General features: G+C 45.3%; 2 protein-coding genes and 1 long non-coding RNA gene across 6 annotated transcripts; 2 read left to right on the top strand and 1 right to left on the bottom strand.

The window, feature by feature from the left end:
* The first annotated feature begins 67 nt into the window (after positions 1 to 67).
* Positions 68 to 6,249, top strand: C5H1orf50 (chromosome 5 C1orf50 homolog). 2 transcript variants are annotated; one of them, XM_014867282.3, is made up of 5 exons: positions 68 to 233; positions 353 to 468; positions 4,510 to 4,596; positions 5,103 to 5,234; positions 5,576 to 6,249. In XM_014867282.3, the coding sequence occupies exons 1-5, from the start codon at positions 155 to 157 to the stop codon at positions 5,759 to 5,761; spliced, it is 600 nt and encodes a 199-aa protein (XP_014722768.3). In that variant the 5' UTR covers positions 68 to 154; the 3' UTR covers positions 5,762 to 6,249. The 2 variants fall into 2 exon arrangements, with proteins under 2 accessions (XP_014722768.3, XP_014722769.3); XM_014867283.3 differs by having other exon boundaries at positions 95 to 224.
* Positions 5,924 to 12,964, bottom strand: LOC139045321 (uncharacterized). The gene is made up of 2 exons (XR_011503455.1): positions 12,824 to 12,964; positions 5,924 to 7,152 (listed from the first exon to the last, which is right to left on the bottom strand). It is a non-coding gene; the product is annotated as an uncharacterized lncRNA (long non-coding RNA).
* Positions 9,207 to 26,911, top strand: TMEM269 (transmembrane protein 269). 3 transcript variants are annotated; one of them, XM_044770564.2, is made up of 8 exons: positions 9,207 to 12,878; positions 13,997 to 14,105; positions 17,148 to 17,286; positions 20,931 to 21,028; positions 21,691 to 21,834; positions 22,428 to 22,631; positions 24,055 to 24,130; positions 26,055 to 26,192. In XM_044770564.2, exons 1-7 carry the CDS (start codon positions 12,711 to 12,713, stop codon positions 24,084 to 24,086), a joined length of 894 nt encoding a protein of 297 aa, XP_044626499.2. In that variant the 5' UTR covers positions 9,207 to 12,710; the 3' UTR covers positions 24,087 to 24,130; positions 26,055 to 26,192. The 3 variants fall into 3 exon arrangements, with proteins under 3 accessions (XP_044626499.2, XP_070366236.1, XP_044626498.2); XM_070510135.1 differs by lacking the exon at positions 24,055 to 24,130 and having other exon boundaries at positions 22,431 to 22,631; positions 26,055 to 26,911; XM_044770563.2 differs by lacking the exon at positions 24,055 to 24,130 and having other exon boundaries at positions 26,055 to 26,911.
* The last annotated feature ends 569 nt before the right edge of the window (positions 26,912 to 27,480 follow it).

The raw sequence follows: 27,480 nt of genomic DNA, 5'->3' as shown, positions 1-27,480 counted from the left end.
AGCGGAACCCTGTGCGTCAGCCGGAGTCCCGCCTCCGAGCGCAGGCCGTGCGTCGCAGCTCCGACGCCCAGTGGCCAGGGAGCACGAAAGCCCCGCCCACGGACCTGTATGAGCGTGCCCTTCCGCCTCGCGCGCACTGGGATAGAGCGCTGTCATGGAGAGTGACGCGACGGCGGGGCAGACAGAGGGCGTCCAGGAAAACCAAGGAGTTCTGTCGGCGACAGGTCGGGGAGGTACGCAGGGCGGGAGTCAGAAGGGGGCAAGAAGCCCTCACGGGGCAGCTGGGCTCCCGGGCTCCGCGGGAGGCCGAGGGCGGGCTCTCACGGCCTGTGTTCCCGGGTGTGTGTCGCAGGAGGCCTGGTGGAGCTCGCCCCGACCCCCGGCGGCCTGGCCCTGGTGAGCCCCTACCACACCCACCGGGTCGGGGACCCCCTAGACCTCGTGGCGCTCGCAGAGCAGGTGCAGAAGGTGAGGAGGCGCGGCTGGGGAAGGCTCTGACCGTCTTCGTTCGTGTTTGGCCCCGCGTCTCGGGGCTCGGACCTCACAGCCACCTAGCGTGGGTTGGCGTGTGTTGTGGTCTCCGTTCACACACGGGGGAAACGGATTGTCGTGGCGAGTGGGTGGCCTGACTCGAACTCTGATCTTAGGAAGACCAAAAAGGCTCCTTTAGCTGCTACTTGAGTGCCCATAATCTCCCTTCGTGGGCAGGTGTGCAAGGCCCTTTCACTGTTCATTATCGCATTTGGGCCTTGGGACACAGCCCTTTAAGGAGGCAGGACTGTTGTTCTTCCCATTTGACGCGTGAGGAGAAGTTTCCCGGGAAGCTTCAGGATTACAAATGCAGGTTCTACGGGGATGCATAGTCCACTTACTTTGAACTGCTTACCTGTGACCTGAAAGCTTGTAAAACTTATCCTCTGGAAGGGCAAGGACTCTACGATTTGTCCGCTGTCCTCTTTCACGGAACACGGAATTCCCACTCCCAGTGCTTAGACATTGATTGCCAAAAGAGGTAAAATAAGGAGAAAATGTGAAATAATAGAAGCAGTACTGGGGGTTTGGACACATGAGTTTTAATCCCACTTTTGATGTTAACTTGCACTGTGACTTGAGGCAAATTACTTTTCTCAGCTTCTTGATCTGTAAAATGCAGGGTTTGAACTAGGAGAGCTCCTACATCTACAGCTCTGAAAAACCAGATTCCATCTAATCTCTCACCAAGACTTCCAGCTGTAGGATCCTCTTCAGGATGTGCAGATATAGGGCCCTGCTGCTTTAAAGCTTATGTAGCCCCTCAACCTTGTGTCACATTTGGCCTTGATTATATTCAGAGGTCTTTATTTTGCTCAAAAATGTTTAAGAATGGGGGCTGGCCCCGTGGCCGAGTGGTTAAGTTTGCGCGCTCCGCTGCAGGCGGCCCAGTGTTTCGTTGGTTCGAATCCTGGGAGCGGACATGGCACTGCCCATCAGACCACGCTGAGGCAGCATCCCACATGCCACAACTAGAAGGACCCACAACGAAGACTACACAACTATGTACTAGGGGGCTTTGGGGAGAAAAAGAAAAAAAATAAAATCTTTAAAAAAAAAAAAATGTTTAAGAATGTGCTCAAATGCCTTCACGGATACATCTCTGTACTTCAGGGGGGTTTTGTTTCTTTCAATGGGGAAGATTTTTATTTATTTATTTAATTTTTTTTTACTGCAGTCACCTTGGTGTATATCATTATATAAATTTCAGGTGTACATCATTATATTTCGACTTCTGTGTAGACTGCGTCTTGTTGACCACCAAAAGTCTAGTTACCATCTGTCACCATAACTAGTTTTTTTTTTTAATTAAATATTCAAATGCTCAGGAAAACTCCTGTGACTCAAACCTTGTGCCTTCTCTTTTCTAGAGGGGTGGGGAGCAAAGTATAGCTTTTATGGATTAGGAGAGTGTCCTGTGTCTGTTTAATCAGAACTCTTATCTGGAGGGAGGCTGCCAGGGCCAAATCTTAGGTAAACATTTTCGTGGGTTGGTGAGTGACCATCATGTTTGTTACAGTGGCCTGAAACAAAGAAAGAAGGAACACAGTTTTTGTCCTTCAGCCTATAATCTAGTGAAATATAGAGGAGGCATTATCGTGCTGCCTCCATTTTTCCAATGTTATCAGTCTTTAAGAAGCTGAATTAAAAAACACTCTAGAGACAAATTGAATCAAGCATATTTACTGTGTGTGTACCGAAGTGTGCTTTCTAGCAGGACTGACTTCTGACATGCCATTTGGGTACTAATGTGTGTTCATAAAGCCAGCAGCCCTGGTGTTAAGGCATAAAATTTGGAATCAGACTGATCCGTGTTCAAATCTTCAACTGCTGTTTATTAGCTGTCAAACCTTGGACAGGTTACTTCACCTCTTTGAGTCTAATTCCTAAAATGAGGCAGTGAAGTTATCGCCAACTTCATACGGCGTTATGAGAATTCAATGAGATGATATATGTAGAGGGTCTCAGAGTGTTTGGGGCCAGAGTTTGTGCTTAGTAATTATAGGTACTCTTTCCCTCATGGCGGGCCCTTTCCTTTCCCTCAGACCCACGTCAAATGTCACATCCTCCCTGAGGCCTTCACATCTGCAGAAGGTTAAACCCCACCCCATCCAAATGACAGTTTTATTAAATTGAATTTGAATGCCTCGAGGCTACACATGCATCCTAATTCCCGCAGTCCTCGCCATTCCCTTTTATTAAACCAGTTACTTCATTCCTTTGTTATCTTTGATCTGCTCCTACCATATAATTATGGTTATTTCCTTCATAATAGTGTGTCGTTATTCCGAGTACATATAAACTATTTAATTGCCTTTCTTTTTGGTGTCTGTATTACCTAGAGCTGTGCTGTACAGTATGGTAGCCACTAGCCACATACGGCTATTGAACTCCTGGAATGTATGGTTAGCACAACTGAGAAACTGAATTTTAAATTGTATGTAATTTCAATTAATTTAAATTTAAAAAGCTGATAATTGATTCAATTACTAGAAACTTTTAAGTATATTTGGAACAACTTGAGTATGTGAATCGACTCTTTGAACTGTAAATTTTGTGAAGTCTAAATATAGATCAAGTATTTCCAATGAAAATTTAGCATCCAAATTGTTAGGTACTGTGAATATAAAATACACACTTAATATGAAATGTAAAATGTCTCATTAACAATCTTTTTACATTGATTACATGTTGAAATGATAATTTTTTTGCTATATTGGGTTAAATTAAAGATATTGGAACTAATTTAACTTATTTTGACTTTTAACATGGCTACTAGAAAATTTTAAATTACATGTGTGACTTGGTTCATATTCTAAAGGACAGTTGCATCAGACTGTAACCTTGACGAGGGTAGGGCCTTCTCTCTCATGTTCGCTGATGCATCCAGTGCCCAGCGTGATGTCCGACACGCTGTAGTTAATTGTGGATTTGCGGATCAGATAAATGATTGACTCAGCTTACTCAGTTATTTCTGTTTGCTCCTAACACTGGCTTATACCTTGCTTTTACCTTACGCTTCCTCAACTAACCAGCAAATTCTCTTAATATTAATTAGTTCAAGTTTAGCTTCCTAATTTCTTTTCCTTAACTTAATTGTATACTACTGGAAGTTAATCAGCTTTTCTTGAAAGTAAACTGGAAGTTTTTGACAGATTTCTGATGCCTGAGTGATAATCCTTCCCAATACAAGAATTGGTCACATCAGTCTCTCCTAGCTTTGAAAATTATTTGATTTATTTTAAGCACTTTCTCTTGCCTTCACTTGCGTTTCCCAGCACATGACAGGCAGCCTTCTGTGTACATTATAACTTTGTTTCAGGTCTAGGTCATAGTGCAGTCTTCTAAAAATACATTTTAAGTAACAATTAGGAATGCAGTTATAGTTAAAATATAATTAGGTGTGATGTAAATAATTCAACTGAGGTAATGGTCAGATTAACAGATACTTTTTGTATATAGCTTGATTCCTACATAGCAGGTGATAAGAGCCATATCACACATGTCTTTGGATTTTCATCGTAAGACCCATCCTTGATTTCAGAGATGTTTAAACCTGAGAAAATAGATGGAGACCTGAGGAATAAGTGGGGTTGTCAGGCAAAGAACAAGGGGGAAAATGTATTAGATGGGGAAGAGAGCATATTCAGTATATTTGGTAGCAAGACAGAGCAGGGCATATTGGAGGACTGAAGAAGTTCCGTGTGACTAGACTGTAGAGTGAAGAGGGTAGAAAGCTGTGGGAAAGAGCACTTGGTGGTGTGATGTGGGGTCATGTCAGGGTAGGCTTCCCATAAGCAGTGCTGTTTGAGCTGGGCTTTGAAGTGAGTGGGGGTCCATGAGGGAATGGTGAGGATGGGAAGAATATTACAGGCAGAAGCGAAGATATTGTCATAACCTCACATTGGGATCTAAATAAGAACATCATAGATGTCTTATCCTTTTTTGACTGACAGTTTGGGTTTCTCTCGCCTTCAGGCTGATGAATTCATCCGAGCAAATGCCACCAACAAGCTCACAGTCATAGCCGAGCAAATCCAATATTTGCAAGAACAAGCCAGGAAGGTAAGTTGGCTTTTAGGCAGGCTTTCATTTTCTTCATTTAATTCATAGGATTAACTGAGTTTACTTGTAATCATTGTAGCTTGTTTATCTTCACCCTCCTCCTAGAAATACAGAGGTGTTGGGTGAAATAGAGTAAGTCCAAGAGATTAAGTATAAGTTTTTCACTGGGAGAAAGTTCAGTGAGGTAAAGCATTTTGAGGGGAAAAATGTTTTCGGTTATAAGAGAAATGTACTTACTATAGAAAAATAGGAAAAAAATTTAAAAACCACTCAAAGCCAGTAATGCTCAACACTTTGAAATATAATTCTTCTAAAGGCATTTTTGCAGCATAGTAGCATAGTCTAATTTTTGTCTCTTCAGAATGATCTGGATCCCAGTAGTGATTCATTGCCATGGGGGAGCAATATCCTAAGCATTGAAGAGTTTCAGATTTTGATTGGGATGATCGATGAATATGAGTGCCTGTTCCTTCCAATACCTGATTTGTTACATCTGCGGCTCTTAGGTTTTGGAAGATGCTCGCAGAGATGCTGACTTGCACCATGTAGCTTGTAATATCATCAAAAAACCTGGCAACATTTACTACCTTTATAAACGGGAGAGTGGTCAGCAGTATTTTTCCATTATTTCGCCAAAGGTAAGAACATTTATTTTTTTGCACAAAAAGCTATTCTAGCCTTTGAGAAATTCTTGGCATGTGTATGTGAAAATGTAGGCACAGGGATTGGTAAATGGTTTCCTAGAAAATTGGAGGTATGTGAGCCCAGACATGACCCTGAAAAATATACATGTGCCTAAATTATTTCACAGTCATCTCTGTTAAGGGAGGTATCTGATGTGTATTGTAATGCTTTCCAAGGCTGATTCTGACTGGTCTGAAGTGAAAAGCCAAAAAAGAAATTTGTGGCATAATTAGGAAATGAGCTCAGTTTCTTTACTGCCTACCCTGATCAGAGCTGACTCCTTTGCTTTCTCTAGGAATGGGGAACAAGTTGTCCACATGACTTCCTTGGTGCCTACAAGTTACAGCATGACTTGTCCTGGACTCCATATGAGGACATTGAGAAGCAAGATGCTAAAATCAGCATAATGGACACGTTGCTAAGCCAGCCAATGGCCCTGCCTCCACGCGCTGAACCCAACTTCCAGGGACTGACTCACTGAGAGTGGACTCTGACAGACAGCTCTCATGGCAAGGACCTGTCACCTCCTGCTTGTCCCTGTTCTCTGCCTTGATGGGAGGTGACATGAGAATTGAGGGCATGTAGGTGAATCATGACCATCTCGGAAGGAGACCCTGTGTGAATGTAAATGCTGTCGTGATTATTACTTTGAGTTGTGATGGTAATGAATCACATCAGTCTCTTTTGGAATCCTCTCTGGATCACAGCTGGCAGTGTACTTTCCTTCTCCTTTATCTCCATCTGTTCTCCCCATAAGTCAGAGCACTAGAGAAAGAAGAATTTCTTCTTCCCACAGAAAGGTTGGCAAGTCATTTTCCAGAGAGGACTGTTTTTAGTCTTTGTAACTGAAAGTGTTTAAGATTAGGGTTGAGGCTGTTTAATAGTTATTGCAACTCCAGCTTAAAATTCATCTGGGAACAAGAATGTTGGGTAATGGAGGATGATAAACAACTTGGCTTGGCTGGATTAGAGTGTGTGATCCTGGTATTTCTGCACTGTTGATGAGATTTGGCTTGCTCCTTCTGTGCTTAATGCCTAGCTAGAGACTAGAGAATCTGAGGCAGCAGCAATGGCCAGGATTTGGGAAGGTCAGCCTCTAAACTTACAGAATTGTAGACTTGGAAGAGATGTTGGAGGCTGCCACTAACAATTGTATGAATCCACTCTGTAGCCTCAGAGGGGGAGATCCAGAGTTCAGCCGTCTGCAGCGGGACAAATCCATTTATTTAAATGGCATCTTTAAAATATTGTGGAAGAGAGAATAGGGCGGTGGGTGAGGAAAAAGAAAAACAGGCAACCTGTTGATTATGAGTTAACTGATTGAAACTCATTTTGACCTGAATTATTAAAAAACTTAACAGAGACTTTTTGGCCGAGTTACTCTAGTTCTGATTCTGGACTATTGTGGGGCTCTACCTCACTTCCTGTTTGTTCAGTGGGATTAATTAAATGTATAGTATATCCAGCATGGCTGTACTTCTTTTAGTGCCATGTACTCCATTATAGCGTGCTCTAAAAGGAGAGATGTGTACTTGAAAACACAGTTCCTTTCTGGGGATGGATGTCTCTCGTGCTGATCTGCTAGGCACAAAACCCTAACCCTATCTGGTGTTCATGGCCTTTCCTTAAAGGCCATGCTCCTTGTGAACTATAAATGGTCTGCAAAGGCCCAACACAGGATGGGGCTAGACCCTGCAAGGTCACCCAGGTGATACTTGGTCACTCAGTTCACAGGGGAGTCCTCTGTGGAGTCAGCTGCAAAAGCCTCTGACTGGGTTGCTGCAGGACACTCAGTGGCACGGTGGTTGGTATAGTGGTATAGCAGTTGATTCTGACCTCAGAAAGTTTCCCAGGTTTTCAGAAGGTTCTGACCTGCATGGTAATGACACATTTTGAGTAGTGCTTTATTAGTTATCTATTGCTGCATAAATCACCACAAACTTAGTGGCTTAAAACAACACACATTTATGATTTCATAGTTTCCAAGGGTCAGGGGTTTAGGCACACTTAACTGTGTCGTCTGCTTCAAGGTTTCTCACAAGGCTGCAAACAAATGACTGGCCAGGGCTCGGTTCTCATCTGAAGGCTCAACTGGAGAAGGATCTTTTTGTAAGCTCACTTAAGTTGTTGGCAAAATTTCTGTTCCTCAAGGGTTGTTGGACTGAGCTTGTTGACTGTTTACTAACAGACTGTTAACCAGAGCTGCCCTTAGTTCCTTACCACAGGGGTCTCCCCACCATGGCCAACAAGGATGACAGTCTGCTAGCAGGGTGGAAGACACAGTCTTCCATAGTCCAGTCACAGGAGTGACATCTCATACCTTTGCTGTACTCTGTTGATAAGAAGCGAGTCACTAGGCCAGCCCACACTCGGGAGGGAATTATGCAAGGGCATGAGTGCTAGAAGGCAGCAATCATTGAATCGTTGAACAGATCTTAGAATCTATCTGTCCCACTACTCAGCTGAGAGGGGGAAAGGAGGGTCCTGGGTAAAAGAGGCAGCATTACAAAGCAGTTAAGTGTGGAGGTGGTGAAGTCACAGATCTGGACTTGACTCCCAACTCTGACAAAATAACCTCCCTGCTGGCATCCCTGCTTCCTCTGTCCCCTCTCCAGTCCATTCTGCAGACAGTCATCAGCTTGATCTTTTGAAAATGCAAATCCCCCTCACTCTTGATATTTCCTAACTACTGAAGCAGACAAGAGGGCAGTGATTCGAAAGAAAACTTCCTTCTGTTCAATAAGGTGTGCTCCCCACACTGACCACAGGCGGTGCCGTTGGTCTTTCCTGCTTGAGCCAACTGCCAAACTTAGGGAAAGTTAGTGGCAATGTGAAGTGATTTTGGAGGTAACATCTCAGAATGGGGTGCTAGGACCCATTGATTATATACATCCATCTACCCATGCAATCATTTCATAAGTGTTAAGTGCCTTCTAGATTCCGGGTTCTGAAGCATAACACAACTGAGTAAGACAGACCTGTTTCCAAGGAGCTCACAGTCTAGTGGGGGAGAAACCCAGTTGACAATTACAATATGGAATAAGAAGGGCTGTGACAGAGGTAAGCGTGGAATATCATGGAGCAACGTGGAGGGGTGCCTAACTCAGCTTGGAGAATTTGGGAAGACTTCTTGGAGGAGCCAACGCCTGCTTAGGTTTGAAAAACAAAGAGAGCTTGGTTGGAGACTCCGGCTGTCCTCTCTATAGGAAGGTCGTCTTTGAGGTTTGGGGTGGGGCTCATTTTTAGGTGGAGTATATTTTTGAATGAGAAAGAGATAGCCACTTAATAAGCCATATCAACCAAAATAATCCTGGCAGTCAGGAGCGGGGTAGAGGTAGGTTCTGATTAGAAAACTCTTTAACAGCTAAGAGATAGGTAGATGAAAAATGCAAGGAAAAGCAATTCCAGACAAGAAGCAATAGGACATCTGAGGAATTGTAGCCAGTTTAAAGTGAAGAATATGGGCCAGGGGCTATGGGAAAAGGGCTAATTGTAGGCTTTGGGGTAGGGAGTTGGTAATATTGGCCTTTTAGAATACTGTTTTGGCAGCAGAGGATGAGTGGAGGGAAGACCCTTAGGAACCTCCATCCCTAATCAAGAGATGATGGAGGTCTGAACTAACATAGCAGTGGTGGAATGACGGTACCAGATTTCATTGATTGTAAGATGTACTTTCCTTCCCCCACATTTTATTATCTGAAACCTGGAAGCTTCTAAAAATCAATGACATGTCTTAGTTTAAGTGGCAGCATTTTTTTCTTTCTTAGAGCTACATAAAATAATAGTGTGTCATACAATGGATGGCATCTTAGATTTGATGAAATATGGTATTTTGAAAGTACAATAAATTGCCATCTTTTTTTTTTTGAGGAAGATTAGCCCTGAGCTAACATCTGCCGCTAATCCTTTTTTTTTTTTTTGCTGAGGAAGACTGGCCCTGAGCTAACATCCATGCCCATCTTCCTCTGCTTTTTATGTGTGGGACGCCTGCCACAGTATGGCTTGATAAGCAGTGCGTAGGTCTGCACCTGGGATCTGAAATGGTGAACCCTGGGCCGCTGAAGCAGAATGTGCTAACTTAACTGCTGTGCCACCGGGCTGGCCCCAGATTGCCATCTTATTAATTAATAAGATATGAGGGGATGAGTGAGAGGAAAGAATCTTGGATAATTCTTGAATTTCTGGCTTGAGTATCTATATGGATGGTGGGGATCCACTCAACAAAATATGGAAGAGGAAGATATCCCTGATATTTTCCAGAATAATTAGCAATCCATGTTTGCTTCAATAATCCACTGTGCTGGCCCTGCCAGGGTTTACTGGGTGTGAGTGATGGCTGGCTGTACTTCCCTGTCTCCATCTTAGGGGTCTAGAAAGAGGGAAGGAGGGCTGGCTGGTGTCCTTATCTCCTCAAGTTATTGTCAGTCAATGCCCAAGCATTGAGAGTACTGGTGATGTAGATATAGATATAAAGATGATAAATACTGTTCAGTGAGCTTTTATTCTGCCAAGCATATCCATGATCTGATTTAATTTTCACATAACTCACCATATGAGGTATATAGTATTCCTATTTTACAAAGTAGAAACATCTGCTCAGAGATTAAGCAACTGGCCCATGATTATACAGCTAGAAAGTGGCAGAGGTCAGACTCAAAACAGTCCTGTTTGATTCAAGTCTGACCATAACCATAACCCTGTTTTGGCTGATTAAGACAGTCCTAGAGGATCTCAGTGTAGAGGTATAAAGAAAGTAAACTACAGAAGTGATAGAGTAAGATGTGTATATGGGATTCCATAGGAGTAGTGCACTTGACTGCTTAGTGATGAGCGGGCAGGGGATGTGTATCAGGGCCCAGAGCAGTTAAGGTCACATGACATGTAACCAATTGAGCCAATATCTCTGGCACTAAAGCCCATGTGCAAAACTCCCATGCACAAGATAGGGGCGTGCCCTGAAGGAGCTGGAGCCCGGAAGGAGGGAGCTACCTAGTGCCTGCGGTAATGAGACTTCTGTTGTCTAAAGCAGCATTTGATTCAGTGGACCACTCCCTGCTTGAAAGCTTTTTTTCTTCATTTTGATTTGGAATATCACCATCCTGCTTTTCTCTTACTTCACTGACTGCGCCTTTTTGTCTCCTGACACCTACCTTTTGGACTGTTGTGGGGCCAAGTCCTTTGCCCTCTTTTATTTCTCTTTACATGGTGATCTAATGCATTCCCATGGCTTTACATAGCACCCAGATGCTGCTGACTCGCATGCATGTCTCCAGCACTGATCTCCCCCAAGTTTTGTTCAGACTTGTTTGTTTATCCAGCAGCCTCACTAGACATTATTACAAACCTAACGTGACCAAAACGAAAGTCTTAAGTTCTACCAAAAACCTGTTTTGTCACCAGTCCTATTTCCATCAGCACCTATCTCACGCTGCTGTTGAGGCCAAAAATCTAAGTCATCCTTGATTCCGTTTGTTCTTCCCACAGCAATCAGCAAGCCTTCTCATCTGTCTTCAACATACCTCCCAAATCTGACTGCTGGTCACCACCTCCACCCCTACCCCCTTAGTCCAAGCCACCAACATCTCTAGCCTGGACTAATATAGTAGCCTCCTAAATTACTCTCCTGCCTCCATTCTGACCCTCCTTCAGTCTATATCCACAGAGGCTTAGCATCGTCTTTCACAAATATAAATCAGGTCACAACACCTCTATATAAAAGTGACCCAAGAATTTCTCATTACACTTAGAATCAACTCCAGACTTCTGGCCGAGGTTCTATGTGACCTGCCGTTCTCAGTGCTCACCCTGTTCCCGCTGACCTTGTTGCTCTTTTAGTACATCAAACTCCTTCCTACTTCACAGCGTTTACATTTGCTATTCCCTCTGCCTGGGACATTTCCCCCAAGATCTCTGCACGGTTTGCGTCTTCTCATCATTTAGGTCCCTGCTCAAACATCACTTCACTGATACCCTGTCGGAAACACTACCTCCTCTCACCTCACAATAACTGCTGACCCTGCTCTGTTTTCCAGAGCACTTATCAGGACCAGACCTTATGTGTTGCCTTTCCTCCATACTCGAGTGTAAGTCCCGTGAGGACAGTGCCTGTCTTGTTCACGGCAATATCCCTAGCACCTAAAATAGTGCTGGCTCATCATAAATCCTTGAGTAACGGAGGAATGGATGGACATCTGTGGCTCTGTACTTATATCCCGCAGAGGATCTAAGTCAATGCAGCTAATAGAAACTAAGTGTGAGCCACACGTGTGATTTTAAAATTTTTAGTAGCCACATTAAAAAGTAAGTGAAATTAACTTTAATAATACATTTTATCTAACCCAGTATATTCAAACTATTAACATTTCAACAAATAATGCTAAAAAATTATTAGTGAGTTATTTTACATTCTTTTTTTTGAATTAAGTCTTCAAACTCTGGTGTGTATTTTACACTGTATGGCACAGCTTAATTTGGACTAGCCACGTTTTAAGTGCTTAAGAGCCATATGTGGCTTGTGGCCACCATATTAGTGCAAGCGTAGATAGTTTCACCTTACTGCTCTTGTCTCTACTTCCTGTGAGATTCAGAAACTTCTGGCAGATGAGGAGGAGGGTCTTTCTTAGCTACCCCTGCCTCCTCTCCTTCTTCTGAGGGAAGTCTTGGGGATGTCCAGGCTAACAGATGCATGATCATGTTCTTAGAATAATCATAATGATTGAGCTTCTACTCTGTGCTTAGCACTTCATATAATCTCATTTAACTCTCAATTCCATTTTATAGATTAGGAAATAGGTTCAGGAAAGCAAACTAACCTGCTCAAATTTACACATTGGGTAAGTGTTAGAGCTGGAATGTAAACTTGGTTAAAAGTTAAAGCCAGTATTATAACCGCTTTGCTACAGTTCTTAATTTGCCACTTGAATGGTCCACGTGGCATGGACAAATGAAGAGAAGTGCAAATGATAGAAAGAAGCCGACCTGACCCTTGGGCTTCGACTGGTAGCACACTTGTAGGTGCTTGGTTCTTTCTTTTAGTATCACAGTCTGGACCCCAGCATCCCTTTACAGCCTCCTCTTCCCCAGCTCTCTTCCAGCCCATCTCTCACACACCATGCATTCTGGTCTCCTCACCTGCCAAGCCTTCCCACACTCGCCACCATCGAAAGATTAGTTCCCTCCTCTCAGATCCCTCCATCCCCCTCCACACCCCGCCTCCCCGCCGCGCCCATTACAAAACCTAGGGCTCCCCTGCAAATTGAGGCCCCTCTTCCCGCCAAACAAAGCCCCCCTTGCCCCTCCCGTGCCTCTCGGGGATTGTGAGCTAAGAGCCAGGGATAAGAGGCTCGGGACTGTGCGGCCCCCTCGCCTGGGCTGGCCCGCCACCGCCACACAGGAAGCGAGGAAGGAGCGCCGCCCCACCCCATCTAGGAATGTCCAGTCCCCGGGTGAGCCTCCGCGGCGGCGCAGGTCCCTCCCCAGAGTCCTGTCCGCCACCAGGCTCCCGGGAAAGGAGCTGTCCCAACGTGCGGGAGCCCAGCCCCACCTCCGTCTTTTCCATCTTTTCGCTGGGGTGGCGTTGTTGTTGTCATCGTTGTCAAGTGAGGCCTGGACAGGACACGGGACAGCGGGCAGGGAAGGGCGGGGAGGGAAGCGCTGGTTCTCCAGTTCGGACAGAACAGCCTCCGGAAGAGGCCGGCTCTCTGTTGGGGGGGGTGGGGGGGGGGTATGGTGGCCTCTCCGGCAGAGACAGGGGGGCGTCTCTAACTAGAGTGACTGTGCCCTGTGTCTCGCCGCCTGCTGGAGGCGTCCACCTGGAGCATCCTCACTCCAGTGTTGTGCCTGGGGTTCTGGGCAAGGCACTGGCACCGCCATTCGTTTCCTTTCCTGAGAAATCTCCGGTATCTTACTCAACTCTCCCCTCTCCTTCCGCAAACAATCCCAGTGTCCCGCCATTTCTGCTCGCTCACTGCTCTCTCCTCACTCGCCAGTCTCATGGCTGGTTTCCTTTACTTCAATTTCTTCTTCTGGATTACCCCCTCCCCCATCCCCTTCCTGAACATCACTGCCTATCCACAGGCTGCAATTCAAGGTCACACGGGCATGTCACTAACTGTGGCCTCCCTGCCGACTTGGCCTCCTGGCAGCCCTGTCTCCCTGGGATTCAGCCTCTTTATTGTGCTTTCGCACCTGCAAAGCCCTTTGCCAAGAAGGCCTCCACTTTGTTCATCCTTAGAGATGCTTGGTAAATATCACATAGCGAAAGCTCCCCCTGCCGTCACCCCAGACTTAGTCCAGTCTTCCCCTGTGCACCCGCGGCAACTGGACACCCCCTTGGCCAACATAAACTTGCCATGCTGCCTTCGTTGTCCCTATACACATTTTCCTCCCCTACCAGACTCTGTCCAAGCTTCTTGGGGATGCAGTCTGGGTCTTGTTCTCTCTGTCCCCAGGACACACAGGGCTGGCACAGAGCAGGCATCAGCAAAAATATTTTTTTTAGTGAGTAAATGGAAGATCATAAGTGTTGGGGAGATGCTGGGTGTGTTAAAGGGGCCGGGTTGTTGAGAGTTCATTTGAGAAGGCTTCTTGGGAGACAAAGTGAACAGGCTTTGAGGCAGGGGAGAGAGGTGATTTGGTGCAGTGGGAGGATCTCGGGGAAGCAACAGAGTGACAAACTCTGTTAATTTAACCATCATTGAACAACTTCTATTGTCAGGCCTCCTGCTGGGCACAGGGGACCTCCATCAGCACGCACGTGGCTACCCCTGTAGCAGAGGAGGAAAACCAGCTAGGCAATGCCAATACAGAGTGCCAAGTGTCGCACGGTGAGTGCAAGGAGATGTGGCTCTGCAGAGGAGGAGCACCTCCCGGCTCAAGGGGTGTGTCAGACTTCCCAAGGAGGACCACTACCCAACCCAAGACCAGAAGGAGGGCCAAAGAAAGGGTCAAGGGGCAATAGAGAGCGGAAGCTGAGAGTTGAGCAGGGCCTCATCCTGAAGGACTTGTATACCAAATGCAGTTGGACTCTATCCTGAGGGCATTGGGCAGCCACTGATGGCTTCCAAGAAGCTGGGGAGTGACGCGATCTAGTCCTGCCGGCTGCTGCTATGCAATGCCTCAGCTCTGACCTTCTTTTCTGAGAAGGCTTCTCTGAGCCCCCTGACAGGCTGGGCCTCTCTTTATGCTCCCTCAGCAGCCTGACCACTTCTCCTCTTCTGTGCGGTGTTGCGTATCTCTGCTAGACTGAGCTCCTTTAGGGATGAGTCCAGGTCTTAATCTTCTCTGTGTCCCAAGCACCAGCCACCAAATCTTGCTCGTGACTAAATGTTTGCTGAATGAATGGAGTGTTCCCTTATTCTCTGGATTTCTATAGCCCTTCCTCTCGGGTCTACATCCTTTCATACCTGAGACCTGTGCATTATGCTGAAAATAGCTTTAATTGGGAAAGAGGATGCCCAATTCAAATCCTGGCTCCACCATTTACTGAGACAAGTTGCTTAACTATCCTGAAACCTCAGTTTCCTCATCCATAAGATGAAGTGCCATCGTGAACAGAGTCTATAAGACTCCACATGCTTGCATGAGTCTTATTTTCCTAGATAGATGTAATTTCCACAAAGGCAGGGACCAAGGGTTTTCCCCAGCACTTAGCTCAGTCTGAGCCTACAATGAGTACAGTGCTCAGTCCCGTTGGTTGGTAGACAGCAGAGTACAGAGGTAAGAACTCTGAGAATGAAGTTGTAAGTCTTGTTCTGCCACTTCCGGTGTAACCTTGAACAAGGTTCTTCTCCTCTCTGAGTCTCTTTGCCTTACCTGGCAAGTAGGAACATTAAGCCTTACCTAGCAGACCTCACAGGACCAATGGAAGCCACAGAAGTGAAAGTGCTTTGTGAATGAAAGGGATAATATAGTAAACAATTGATCATTAATTAAAAGAAATAACTGTGTAGTAGTACAGGTGAGGCGTGTCTAGGAATTGGTAAACATATACCAGGCATTTGCTGACTGCCTCTGAGAGGCAGGGATACTGGGATTCTGCTTTTTCAGGCAACAGTAAGCTAGGCTGGAATAGAGGTCTTGCTGGGGTCAACCCTGAGGCCCAGCGTAGACCGGGAGGGAGGGGTTCCTGGGGAGGGAGGATGCAGCCAGTCCTGTGCCTCCCTCCCCTCCCAGATTTCTCTGGCTTGCATTGCTTCCTGTCTTTGGTTTTGAGGGGCTCTGGCATGAGAAGGACTCAGGAGTCCTGATGGCTTTAGCGATGTAGCTCCTGAAACCTGTTGGAGAATGAGGCTGGCCTATGGGAGCAGTGAGCCCCACAGTGCAGCCCTCATCAGCTCCTAGTCCCAAATGCCAAGTCTGGTCCCCTCCCAGGCTCTGACATCTTGGTGGCAGGGTTTATAGGAAATGATCATGATTTTTCTTGACTCTTGCCCAGACCAGAAGGGCCTGGGGCTGTTCCAAGGGGCAGGGGGATGCAGAGTCTCAGCTTCTTCACCTCTAAAATGAATGAGGATTAAATGAGAGAACAGACATGGAAACACCTCAGAACTTGTGTATTTCACTCAAGCGCAGGATTCCTATTTGTGAGTAGCATGTTTACACCAGCCACTGGGGCTTTCTGGTCTCAGAGAGCACTGGGGGCTCTTTCTCCAAAAGAAACTTAGTTTCACAAACAGTTTATGTGTAAGGAGTGCACACATTTAGACAGGCAGGCTGTGAAAATGGGCAGGGCCCCTGATTCCCTGCTGCAGAGAGGGGCTGGGAGGAAGGAGGGGCCCTGGCAGGGCCTGCCGTGACCTGTGGAGGCTGAAGCTGCCAACAGGGCTGGCCAGCTGAGCTCTCCCAGGCCCCACCCCACAAATCTCCTCCTGCTGAGATCTATGCCCCCAGCAGAAGCAGCACGAGACTTAGAACCAAACAGGCAGGATTAGGTTTTATTCACCTAGTATGTGACTCTGGGCCAGTATCTCCATTTCTCTGAACCTGTCTCCTCGTTCATTGAATGGGGAGAACCGTAGCACCATCTTTCAGGCCATCAGGATCAGAAGAGAGAACGTAGTGAAAAGGGCTTTGTGAACTCTTGTGCTGTCCATATTCATTTCATGTTTCTTAACTCCTCCCCTGTTGGAGCTGAGCCTGTTGTTGTGGTTGGGGTCTGTCAGAACCAGGACCTGGGGGCACCTCAGCCGCAGCCCTGTCCTTCTGGGACGGTGAGCGTGGCCTGTGGGACAGAGGCACCTGAGTCTCCAGTGGGTCCCTTTTGTGCTTCCTTCCCCTCTGGTAGCCTCTCTCCCCTTGGGACCCTCCTGGGGTGAGGGGGTTACCCCTTCCCAGTGTTTTTTGTTCCTGTGTATTAAAAGTATTATTTAGTTATTATTAAAGTATTATTTAATATACACTAAAGTTTTAGAAGTAGCTTTGTAATTTAAAAAGGGGGGTTCATCTATGACAAAGGGCTGTATGACAAAAGGCTCATCTCTTGGTTGGGGGAAGCTCCATCCTCCTGCACCGTGGGGCAAGGGGGTCTCAGGAGGGTCAACATATGGGCTGGAGGGAGGTCTGTGCTATAGGGCAAGAGGTACAGTCAGAGACGGGCTGGAGACTATAGTTGTGCTGGTTCTCTCGCTTTGCTATTGATCTTTCCCAAGATACTCATCTTCAGCATCTTTGTCCTTTGCCCCCTGGGTCTCCTTCATCTGCCTCCTGTCTCCCTCATTCCAGCCAGTGGAATAGTGTTGGAGGGTGCAGCTCTGGGATGAGGTCTAGGAGACCAGGAGCTACCTGGTCCCTGGGAGGATCCCATAAGTAAACCTCTTATGGGACTCTTTGACCTTGGGAACCCCTTGCCCCTCTCCCCTGGGCCCCAGGTCAGTGCACCAGTTTCTGTCTGATTGACAACCAGAGCCGCTCCCAGATGAGTGAATTTTCCTGGAAGGATGTTACCAGTGCCTTGTCCCTGGCCAACTTGATCCTGGGGCTTTTCTCCATCTTCTGCAGCTTCTGCAAGTAGGTCTTGGGCCCAGCAAGCTCTTAGCCAAGAGCTGGAGCCAATGGCATGAGGGAAGGCGGGGGGATTCTAGAGAGCTGGGCACTGAGGCATAGGGATCAACTGGGGACAGCAGAAAGTACAGTGGTTGGGAGTCAAGGGGCCAAGATCCTAGCCTCAGACCTTGGCTAGGTCACATCTCTGAGCCTTCATTTCTCCGTCTTTAAAACAAGGAGTTTGTGCTATGATCTCTAGTTCCTTCCAGTTAAGGCGTCTAGAATCATTTTTATGAGAAAATCAAGAGATTCTATTCTGATAGTCTTTACCCAATCCTTAGGTAGGCAGGCTACTATTCAAATTTTTTCATTCTTAAATTAGAACATATGGTCTGGTAGAATATTTGAAATTAGCACTGTTCTAGAAAATCTGAGACATATATATGGGCCCCCCAAAAGTTGTAAACAAATTATATTTCTATAAATTGGATCATATTTCAGTGCTTTGGCAAATCAGCTCTTTAAACATAAATCACTTATAATGCAAATAACATCCTCCTAATCTATTTGATTCTCTATCACCCTCAGCAAGTGACTTCTCTGGATCTGTTTCTCAGCCATAAAATAAGATCATTTTACCTGATGATGTTTAAGTTCACTTCCAGTTTGAAAATTTTATGATTCTCTAAGTCTGGGTTTTTGGCATTTCATAAAGTGGAGCGTACTTGCAAGCAGAAAATCTCTATTCTTAGTTTTAGCCTAATCTTCCAGATGTGTAGTTCCCTCTAGACACATAGGTATGGGTCTAAACAAAGGAAATAATGAGGTTGTTTGGGGACAGCTGAGGTCTGGGGTGAGGCTCTCTGTTTGCTTCTCCTGAGCCACCCAGGCGATGCAATCAGGGTGTAGATTTGGGAATGGCCTTCTAGGGGAGCTTGGCCTGAGACTAGTGGCTACTCTCAGAGGAGTCTGAGAGCATGTGCTGGACAGAAGCATAGAATCCTCAAATGCAGAGTCTAAAAGAGATCTTGAAAATCATTTAGAGCATCAAAATACATGAGAGAAAAACACATAGAACTTCAAGGAGAAACTGACAAATCCACTATCATAGGTGGAGATTTCAACAGCCCTCTATCAGTAATTGACAGATCCAGCAGGCAGAAAATCAGTAAGGATATGGTTGAACTGAACAGCACTATAAGTCAACTGGATCTCATTGATATTTATAGAATACTCCAGCAACAGTAGAATACACATTCTTCTCAAGCTCACCAAGATAGATCACATTCCAGGCTATAAGACACTCCTCAACAAACTTAAAAGAATAGAAATCATACAAAGTATGCTTTCAGACCACAGGGAATTAAACTAGAAATCAATAACAGAAAGATAACTAGAAAATTCTGAAATATGTGGAGGTTAAACAACACACTTCTAAATAATACAAGGATGAAAGAAGTCATCTCAAGAGAAATTAAAAATATTTTGAACTAAGGGAAAATGAAAATACAACTTATCAAAGTTTATGAGATGCTGTGAAAACAGTACTTAGAGGGAAATTTATAGCACTGAATACATATTTTAGAAAAGAAGTCTCCTCTGTGAAAGACAACATCAAGAGAATTAGAAGACAAGCTACAGACTGGGAGAAAATATTTGCAAAAGATACATCTGATAAAGGACTATAATTCACAATATATGAGGCTTTAAACTCAACAATAAGAACAAACAACCGAATTAAAAAATCGGCCAAAGACCTTAACAGACATCTCACCAAAGAAGATACACAGATGGCAAATAAGCATATGAAAAGATGCTCAACATCATATGTCATCAGGGAAATACAAATTAAAATAATAATGAGATCTCACTACACACCTATTAGAATGGCCAGAATCCAGAACAATGACGACAAAAATCGATGTTGAGATTGTGGAGCAGCAGGAACTCTCATTCATTGCTGGTGGGGATGCGAAATGGTCCAGCCACTTTGGAAGACAGTTTGGTAGTTTCTTACAAAACTGAACATACTCTTACCGTATGATTCAGCAGTCATACTGCTTGGTACTTATCCAAGTGAATTGAAAACTATGTCCACACAAAAACCTGCACACAGATGTTTATAGAAGCTTTATTCATAATTTCCAAAACTGGGAAGCAACCAAGATGTCCCTTAGTAGGTGAATGGATAAATGAACTGTGGTACACACAGACAGTGGGATATTTTTCAGTGCTAAAAAGAAATGAGCTATTAAGCCACGAGAAGACATAGAGGAACCCTAAAAGCATATTACCAAGTGAAAGACACCAATCTGAAAAGGCTACGTACTGTATGATTCCAACTACATGACATTATGGAAAAGGAAAAAACATGGAGACAATAAAAAGATCAGTGATTGCCAGGGGAGGGTGGGAGAAATGAATAGGCATAGCACAGAGGATTTCTAGGACAGTGAAAATACTCTGTATGATATTATAGTGATGGACGTATGTCACGGTAAATTTGTCCAAGCTCATAGAATATACAAGAGTGAACTCTAAGGTAAACAATAGACTTTCAGTGATTATGATGTTTCAGTGCAGGTTCATCCTTGATATATACAAAGAACCAGAATGTACCACTCTGGTGAGTGATGTTGATAATGAAGGAGGTTATGCATATATGAGGGCAGGGGGTATTTGTGAAATCTCTGTACCTTCCTCTCAATTTTGTTGTAAACCTAAAACTTCTCTAAAAAAATAAAGTCTTAGAGATAATTGAAAAGAAGGAAGATCTAAAATCAATAATGTAAGCTTCCACAATAGGAAACTAGAAAAAGAAGAGCAAATTAAATCCAAAGTAAGCAGAAGAAAAATAATAAAAATTATTAATTTTGACATTAATTAGCCATTAATGAAATTGAAAACAAGAAATCAGTAGGGAAAGTCAATGAAACCAAAAGCTGGTTCTTTGAAAAGATCAATAAAATTGATAAGCCTCTAGCCAGGCTAACCAAGAAAGAAGAGAAGACACAAATTATTGGTATCAGAAATGAAAGAGGGGACATCTCTACTGACCCCACGGGCATTGAACATATAGTAAAGGACTATTGTGAACAACTCTATGCCCACAAATCTGGTAACCTAAATGAAATGGACCAAGCTTTAAAGACATAAGCTACCAAAACTCACACTAGGAGAAATAGATAATCTTCAGAGGCCTATAACTATTAAAGAAATCATTTGGCACAAATGCCTTATTTTACAGATGGAGGAACAGAGGCCTAGAGAAGAGGGAGTGATTTAGCTGAGAATTCACAGTGAGACAGTTGCAGGGCCTGGGCTAGAACATAAGACCCCCATGCCATCAAATATGCCTGTAATTTAGAGTTGGATGGGAACTTACTGATTACCTAGGGGGTTCAGGGCACTCCTTTAAAACTGTGGGTTCAGAGTATGGAAGGGATGTAGGTATGTGTGAGGGAGGGTGTGTGCATGTGTGTGTGTGTGTGTGTGTGGTGTGTAAAGCAGTATATATCAAAATGGACGTGAACATGGGGAACATGCAGGGGTCTGTGAATGGGTGCAAGTGTAGGAACTGTATTGGTGTCTTGGGGGTGTGTGGAGTGCTTGTCCAGTGGAGACTATGAAAGAGCTGCCCTGTTTGGACCTGCTGGCCTGTACTTTAGGAAGTCCCACTGTGCCTCCTGGATGCTTCTGATGAGCTTCCTGTTAGACATGGCGGTCAGGGCAATGACCAGACACCTCAACATCTGCTCCAAGTTGGGTGAGTCCAGGCCTCAGACTACTTCTCCTTGACCCCAGAAGCACCCAGCTCAGGTCCCCTCCTCCATCCTCTAACACCCAGTGGGTTTTCGTCAGTCACCACTCCTGTTCACATCTCTCCGAGTATAGCAGAAGGAGCCCCAGAGCGGGAGTTTGGGAGCCCCACGGTCTGGATCTAGCTCTTCTGCTGGCTCATTTATTGATCTTTGGCCATCCTTGTCCTGGCTTTCAGTTTCCTTATCTGCCCTGCCTCCCTGTTCAGGGCTAATCCAGGAATTGGGAGTGGGAGTGGTGGCTGCAGTGGGGGGAAAAGAAAAATTACCCCAAGCAGAGCAGCTGTTTAAAATACAATAAAATATTTCTATGTAAGATTTTGCTTGAAAAAAGGGTTCCATAGCTTATCAATTTGTATCCCATTGTAGTCCAACCCTTGCCTGTTAAAGGATGGGAAACTAAGACCTGGACAGGGACGGACTTGCCTAGGGCCACATGGTCAGTCTGAGGCAGAGCCAGGAGGGGACCCCAGACTGCCCCGGGGGGAGCAGCTGTTGCTCTCTGGGACCTCCGGACCCTGCTTGTCACCATTCCAGCTCTCCCACCAGAGCGGACTAAGGTACAAGACGTGTGAGTCTCAGTTCTTCTAACCTTGGCCTTCTGGAGCAGGAGCTGAGCTGAATGACTTTGCTGTCTTCACCACCTTTGGCCTGGCGTCAGCCCTGCTCCTAGGCGTGAATGGGGCTCTGAACGGGTTCCTGGCCATCATCTATGTGTTAGCTGCTTCTTTCCGCCTGTGTTTTTATTCAAGTGGTGAGTGGAACCCAGGTTGCCTCATGGCTCAGGGAATAGAACCACGGAGGGGGAGGAGCTTGGATGCCAGAAGCCTGGGGTGCAGTAAGTGCCTCCTCTCCTTCCCTTAATGGGTTCCTCCTCCTGCCTTCTCCCTGCCCCGGCCCTCTGGAGGCTGCAGGCTGCATTGGCAGAGCCTTTCTCTGGGAGGCAGGGGTCCTCGGTTTGGACCAACTGTGCCTTTTTCTCGCTGTGTCACCTTTGGATGGAGCACATGGATTCACAGACTCTAGAACTAGAGGTCATACTCCAGTTTCCCAAAACAGATGGAGAAACTGAGCTCTGACAAGGGCAATTCCCTTGCTGAAATTCACAACACAAGGGAGTGCAGACGCAGAGGAGAACAACTCAGAGGACCCTTCTCCAGAGGCTTCCTGGGCCCGGGGCACATGCCTGGTCCTAGCTGCCTGCTTTACCCTGGGGATCCAGTGCACAACCCACACATCGCCTCTGTGAATAAGTGAATGCTTTACAACCTGCCACTGCCCTGGGATTAAGGGGGTTTGGAGCGTGGGGTGGGGAAGACCTAAAGTCCTCGTGTTTTCTTTCCCTAGCAGGCATTCCCTTCACATACAAAGGTCTACCCTGCCCCTATGCTTCCTGTGTCTTGGCCTCCACCTCCCTTCTGACCAAAGGCAACACATTCATTCTCTCTTGCATGGCCTCACTCATGATCCTCTTCATGATGGACCAAAGTTACTACCCACACGACGAAATCCTGGAGTCTCAGAACTGGAAAAAAATGGTTTATCTGGCAGGTGAGTGAAAATACTGCTCTCAAATGTCACTAGATGTCGTGTATTATTACTACTGCTCATGGCCCCTCTGTACCTCACCCAGCATCCCCCAGCTCCCTTACCCGGCGTTATTTTTCTCCGCAGAATTTATCATCATCTGACATACATTTCCTGGTTTGTTGTCTGTACACACTAAACTTGCCCCCAGTAGAGGACTGTCTTATTCATGCTGTAATCTCCAGTATCTCGGATAGCGCCAGTCACATAGCAGATGCTCAATAAATATTTGTTGAACGTTCTTGAGTTCAATGGGAATTTAGGGAATTCCTGCCATATGCTAGGTACTGGGAATCAAATTGGTAAACTAGACAAACACTTCCTGCCTCAGGATTTACCGTCTGATGGGGGAGACAGACACCAAACAAATAATGGCAGAAATAACTAGAAATGTATAGTTTTGATGTGCTGTGAAGTACAGGGTGCTCTGAGAGGGTGTCAGAGGGTGGCCTAATTTAGACCGGGATGACTTGAAGAGTGGGAAAAGGTCCTTAAGGTAAATGAAAGCTGGGTGAAGATGGTCAAAAGGTAAAAACTCCACTTATAAATAAGTCCTGGGGATGTAAGTTACAGTATGGTGACTATGGTGAATGATACTGTATTGGATATTTGAAAGCTGCTAAAAGAGCAGATCTTAAAAGTTCTCATCACAAGAAAAAAAATCGTAACTATGTGAGATGGATGTTAGCTAAACTTGTGGTATCGTGTTGTAATATATACATATATCAAATCATTATGTTGTATACCTTGGACTAATACCAGTGTATTTTATGTCAATTACATCAATAAAACTGGAAAAAATTTGATAAATGAAACCAAGCGGTGGGTAGGAGAGGTGGTTCCGAAGAGGAAACAGTCTTTTGTGAAGGCTTTGAGGCAAGAAGGTGCTGGATGCCACAGTGCAGCAGTGTGGCTGGAACTTGCTGAGGGGGCTAGTGACACCAACCGAGGCCGGTGGGCACACTGGGCAGGATTCGGGATTTCATCCTAAAGGCAAATGAGAAGCCTCTGAAGGGATTTCTGGGCGACAGTTTTAAGTGAGCCCTTTGACTGTAATGTAGAGAATAGATTATAGGAGACTGAGAAATAGAGGAATGACTTTTTGTCAGATGACAGGTGATGGTGGTGGTGGACATGAAGAGCTTTGAGATACATGTTGGAAATAAAATGAATATTGAGGAAGCAGGTTTTGGGCTAAAGCAATTGAATGATGGGTTCCAGGCCATGAGGTCCTGTCACACCTGGTCCTGGTCTTGTAAACAAGACGAACGTCTGTGGGGATGCTCAGCTTCTTCCTTTCTTCCCTCATTGTGGGTCCACTGTGGTTTGTAGGGCCCCAGGTTCCAGCCTGACCTTCCCCTTTAGGTTCACACCTTTTCTTCTGCAGCATCAGCACCAACAACCCTGTCCAAGTTCTAGGCGCTGGCTCCCTCTGTGCCCCAGATGGTGAAGGCAGAATGGAGGTAAGAGGAGTCTTGGTTTAGAACCAAACAGACCTGAGTTCGAGTTCGAACTCAGCACACACTAGTTGCATCGAGTTGGGTTAATTGCTTCACTGTTTTGAGCTCAGTCTTCATCTATAAAATGAAGCCAATAATCCCTTGCAGGACTCTTGAGATTAAATGAGATAATGGAGATAAATCCTCTGGCACAGGTGTCCTGTAAATGGAAATTTCCAGCCCCCTTCTTCCCTCCACCTGCCTTCTTCTATCTCATGGTGACAGTGTTTCCCACAATGTTCTTTGTGCCTGTAGACACCACTGATCCCCTCTTCTCAAAATAAACCATGCACCTGCCCTTAGCCTTCCTTGGATTGCCTTTGCTGTATGAGTAAAGCAGGAAACTGCACCCTACAGACTTTTGGCACTGGTTAATGCCAGAGCCCTTCTGGACAGACTTCAAAATGGGGGCTGTGGACAGTCCTCTTCCCCGGAGCGCAGCCAATCACCTTTCTAGACTGAGGTTCCTCCTCCTCCACAGAGCTTTGTGCATCTGAGAAACTGGCCTATGGCTCCTGAGACCTTATGTCACGTATTTTCCAGGACAACTCTGATTTAAAATATTGTCTCATTGCCTCAACAGACCAATGACTGTTCTTGAACTGCAGTCTTCCAAAGTTCCAGTACACCTCTGTAACTGCTTCTTACCCCAGAGGTGTCTTCTGTCAGGTCGTATGTTCTGATTTCTCTGGAGGAACACTTGGTGGTTACACCCGTGGAAATGCCATTGGCCCATACTCTCCCACCCTCCTTTGAGCTCTCTGAGGCTGTGTAAGTGTCTAGTTTTGAAGAGTCCGGCAGACATGGGTTTGAATCAGGACCTTGTGCAGGTTACATCCTTCTGTTTCCTTATCTGAAAAATAGGCTTAATTCTAAATCACAGGATAATTGTGAAATGTAAGTGATATAATTCTTGTAACATACCTAGCAGAATGTCTAGTGCAAAGTAGATATTCCACAAATGTTGGTGCCCTTTTGCCTTTTGGTGGTGAATCTGAGATTCAAATTGTGTTGGGGGTCCCCCAAGACCACCTCCAGGTTCCACAATTCTCTAGGAGCGCTCACAGGACTCTGCATAGAATTGTACTCAGGGCTAAGATTTATTACAGCAAAAGGATACAGAGCAAAATCAGCAGAGGGAAGGTGAAAAGGGTGAAGTGTGGAGAGGCCAGGCACCAACTTCCAAGAGTCCTCTCCCAGTAGAGTCACACAGGACACATTTAATTCATCCAGCACTGAACTGTGACGACAAATGTGAAGTTTTGTCTACCCAGAAGTTCTTTAGAGACTCACTGCTCAAAGGTTTTGTAGGAACTAGCCACATAGGCACCCTCTGCCTAGCCAATATCCCATACCAAAACCCCATGCTTCGATGGAAAGAAATCACTGTTCCATATAAACTATCTTGCTTGTACAGTCTGAGCACAGTGGCCACTCTTACGGTTAGGGAACTGTTTACTATTCAAGTTTCCAGACACCAGCCAAGGGCCAACCTTGCAAGCAAGGTCTCAGGCCTGCTATGTTAACTCTTTTCTGCATACATGTAATATTGCATTGGCCACTATCACATGTTAAACTTGAAACAATTAAGAACATATATATTTTTTTTCCTAACAAGGCATCTGGGCAGCTCATATTTGTTTTTGGCTAAGATTGATTTCTGATCTGAATTTGACAAAATGGAACCTGAGATTGCATTAGATTCTAATTGTCTAGTTACATATAGACAAAACTTCTTAAAGGCAGGGCTCATGTCTCATTGGTTTTTGTTTCTTAGGCACTATGAATAAAACGTGAAGGATGGAAGGATGGAGATGAGAGAGTAGAGGGTGGAAAATACACATAGAGCTTCATAAAAATTGAGCGTTTGCCTTTTTTCTTCTTCCAGGTGTCATCATGCTATTTTTGTCTCCATTCTCGCTAACCGCTTTTTACTGCCTGATGTGGTCGCTGTCCTACATCTTCTTTCCAGAAGTTCTGTGGGGCAAGGCAGAGTGTCTTAGGCTACAGCACGGAGGAAACTAAATAGCTCTACCAACTGCCCCTGGCCTCTGTGGGGTTTGTGCCAGCGTGCCGGGCCAAGCCTGCCTTATCCTCACTAAATCTTTCCTTGTCCCTGCATTGTGCGTGTGCAAGATACATGTTGCCTTGAACCAGAGCAGCCCACAGTGGGGCCAGCGGCCTTCACTTCTGCCTCTTTATTCAGGGCTCTGAATCCCTTGGGGATAACAGTTGCCTATGTCACATAGAACAGAATTTTTTCTTAAGCTAAACTTGGGCCAGGTTTGAGTTCCAGCTTTGTTTTTAGCTGAGTGACCTTGTGTACTGTGGTTAACCTCTAGGAAAGGAGTGAAACCATTGGTATTGGTATGGCCTCCACTCCAGTGGTGGGGTGGTGCTCACTAAAGCATTTCTTTTTTTTTTTTTTTCCTTCTTCTTGTTCTTCTCCCCAAAACCCCGCAGTACATAGTTGTATATTCTAGTTGTAGGCCCTTCTGGTTGTGCTATGTGGGACGCTGCCTCAGCATGGCCTGATGAGCGGTGCCATGTCCACGCCCGGGATCCCAGCCAGCGAAACCCTGGGCCGCTCAAGCAGAGGGCGCGAACTCAACCACTCGGCCACGGAGCTGGCCCCTAACGCATTTCTTAAACTCGCAGTGTCTGGCTCTGTAGATCAGAGCAATCACAGGACAATCATGTTGCCCAACTTGAATGTGTGTGGGATTTTGTAACTTAAAATTCTATGTTTCAACAATGAAAGCGTCTGCCTTTTGCTTTGTTTAGAGATTAGACATATTGGCAGCTTGAGGACATCATTTTCCAGGATCTGTTGAGTGGTTTTTCCCTAAGCCCTAAAATACTAAACTCTAGATATTAAACACTACTTCATATTCTAAAATCCAGATCAAATAAAAATAAACAATATTGCTTTCAGGTCCACTGAAAGCAACACCCCCCAGCACTGCCTCTGGACTTTCTCCCTCCAGATGTTTCACCAAAGGACTGTTGGCTAGTTCCGCCCCTACCTCAACCAGGGCACCAGAGCCCCTTTCACCTCAGGTCTAACTTCTTGAAGTTTGCAGCACAGTACATGTGGCAAATATGCATTAAATCTAAAATTAGGTTTTAAAAATAGAAATCCAAAGAAGTTCATATGACTATGATTTGGTTTTAAAGGAACAGCTAGCTCCCGCCTCTTCCCCACTGCCCTCTATTCATATCTCAGCTGTATCACGGATGTTTTTTCCTAGTTAGATGAACATGTCTGTGTCCCACTACATTTTAAGTTCCTTCAGTTTTATGTTTTTGTATTT

The sequence above is a fragment of the Equus asinus genome, chromosome 5 (genome assembly GCF_041296235.1).
Source record: "Equus asinus isolate D_3611 breed Donkey chromosome 5, EquAss-T2T_v2, whole genome shotgun sequence".
NCBI lineage: Eukaryota > Metazoa > Chordata > Mammalia > Perissodactyla > Equidae > Equus > Equus asinus.
Note: the sequence above shows the minus strand (reverse complement) of the source record. Positions and strands in the feature narration are given on the sequence as shown.

Excerpts from the sequence above, each read along its gene's own strand:
- C5H1orf50 (XM_014867282.3), top strand. The coding sequence starts at position 155 with ATGGAGAGTGACGCGACGGCGGGGCAGACAGAGGGCGTCCAGGAAAAC. Across the intron at positions 234-352 it reads GTCGGCGACAGGTCGGGGAG|GAGGCCTGGTGGAGCTCGCC; the intron begins GTACGCAGGGCG and ends TGTGTGTCGCAG. Across the intron at positions 469-4,509 it reads TCGCAGAGCAGGTGCAGAAG|GCTGATGAATTCATCCGAGC; the intron begins GTGAGGAGGCGC and ends TCTCGCCTTCAG.
- TMEM269 (XM_044770563.2), top strand. The coding sequence starts at position 12,711 with ATGTCCAGTCCCCGGGTGAGCCTCCGCGGCGGCGCAGGTCCCTCCCCA. Across the intron at positions 12,879-13,996 it reads GTTGTTGTCATCGTTGTCAA|GCCTCCTGCTGGGCACAGGG; the intron begins GTGAGGCCTGGA and ends TTCTATTGTCAG. Across the intron at positions 17,287-20,930 it reads ATCTTCTGCAGCTTCTGCAA|GAAGTCCCACTGTGCCTCCT; the intron begins GTAGGTCTTGGG and ends CCTGTACTTTAG.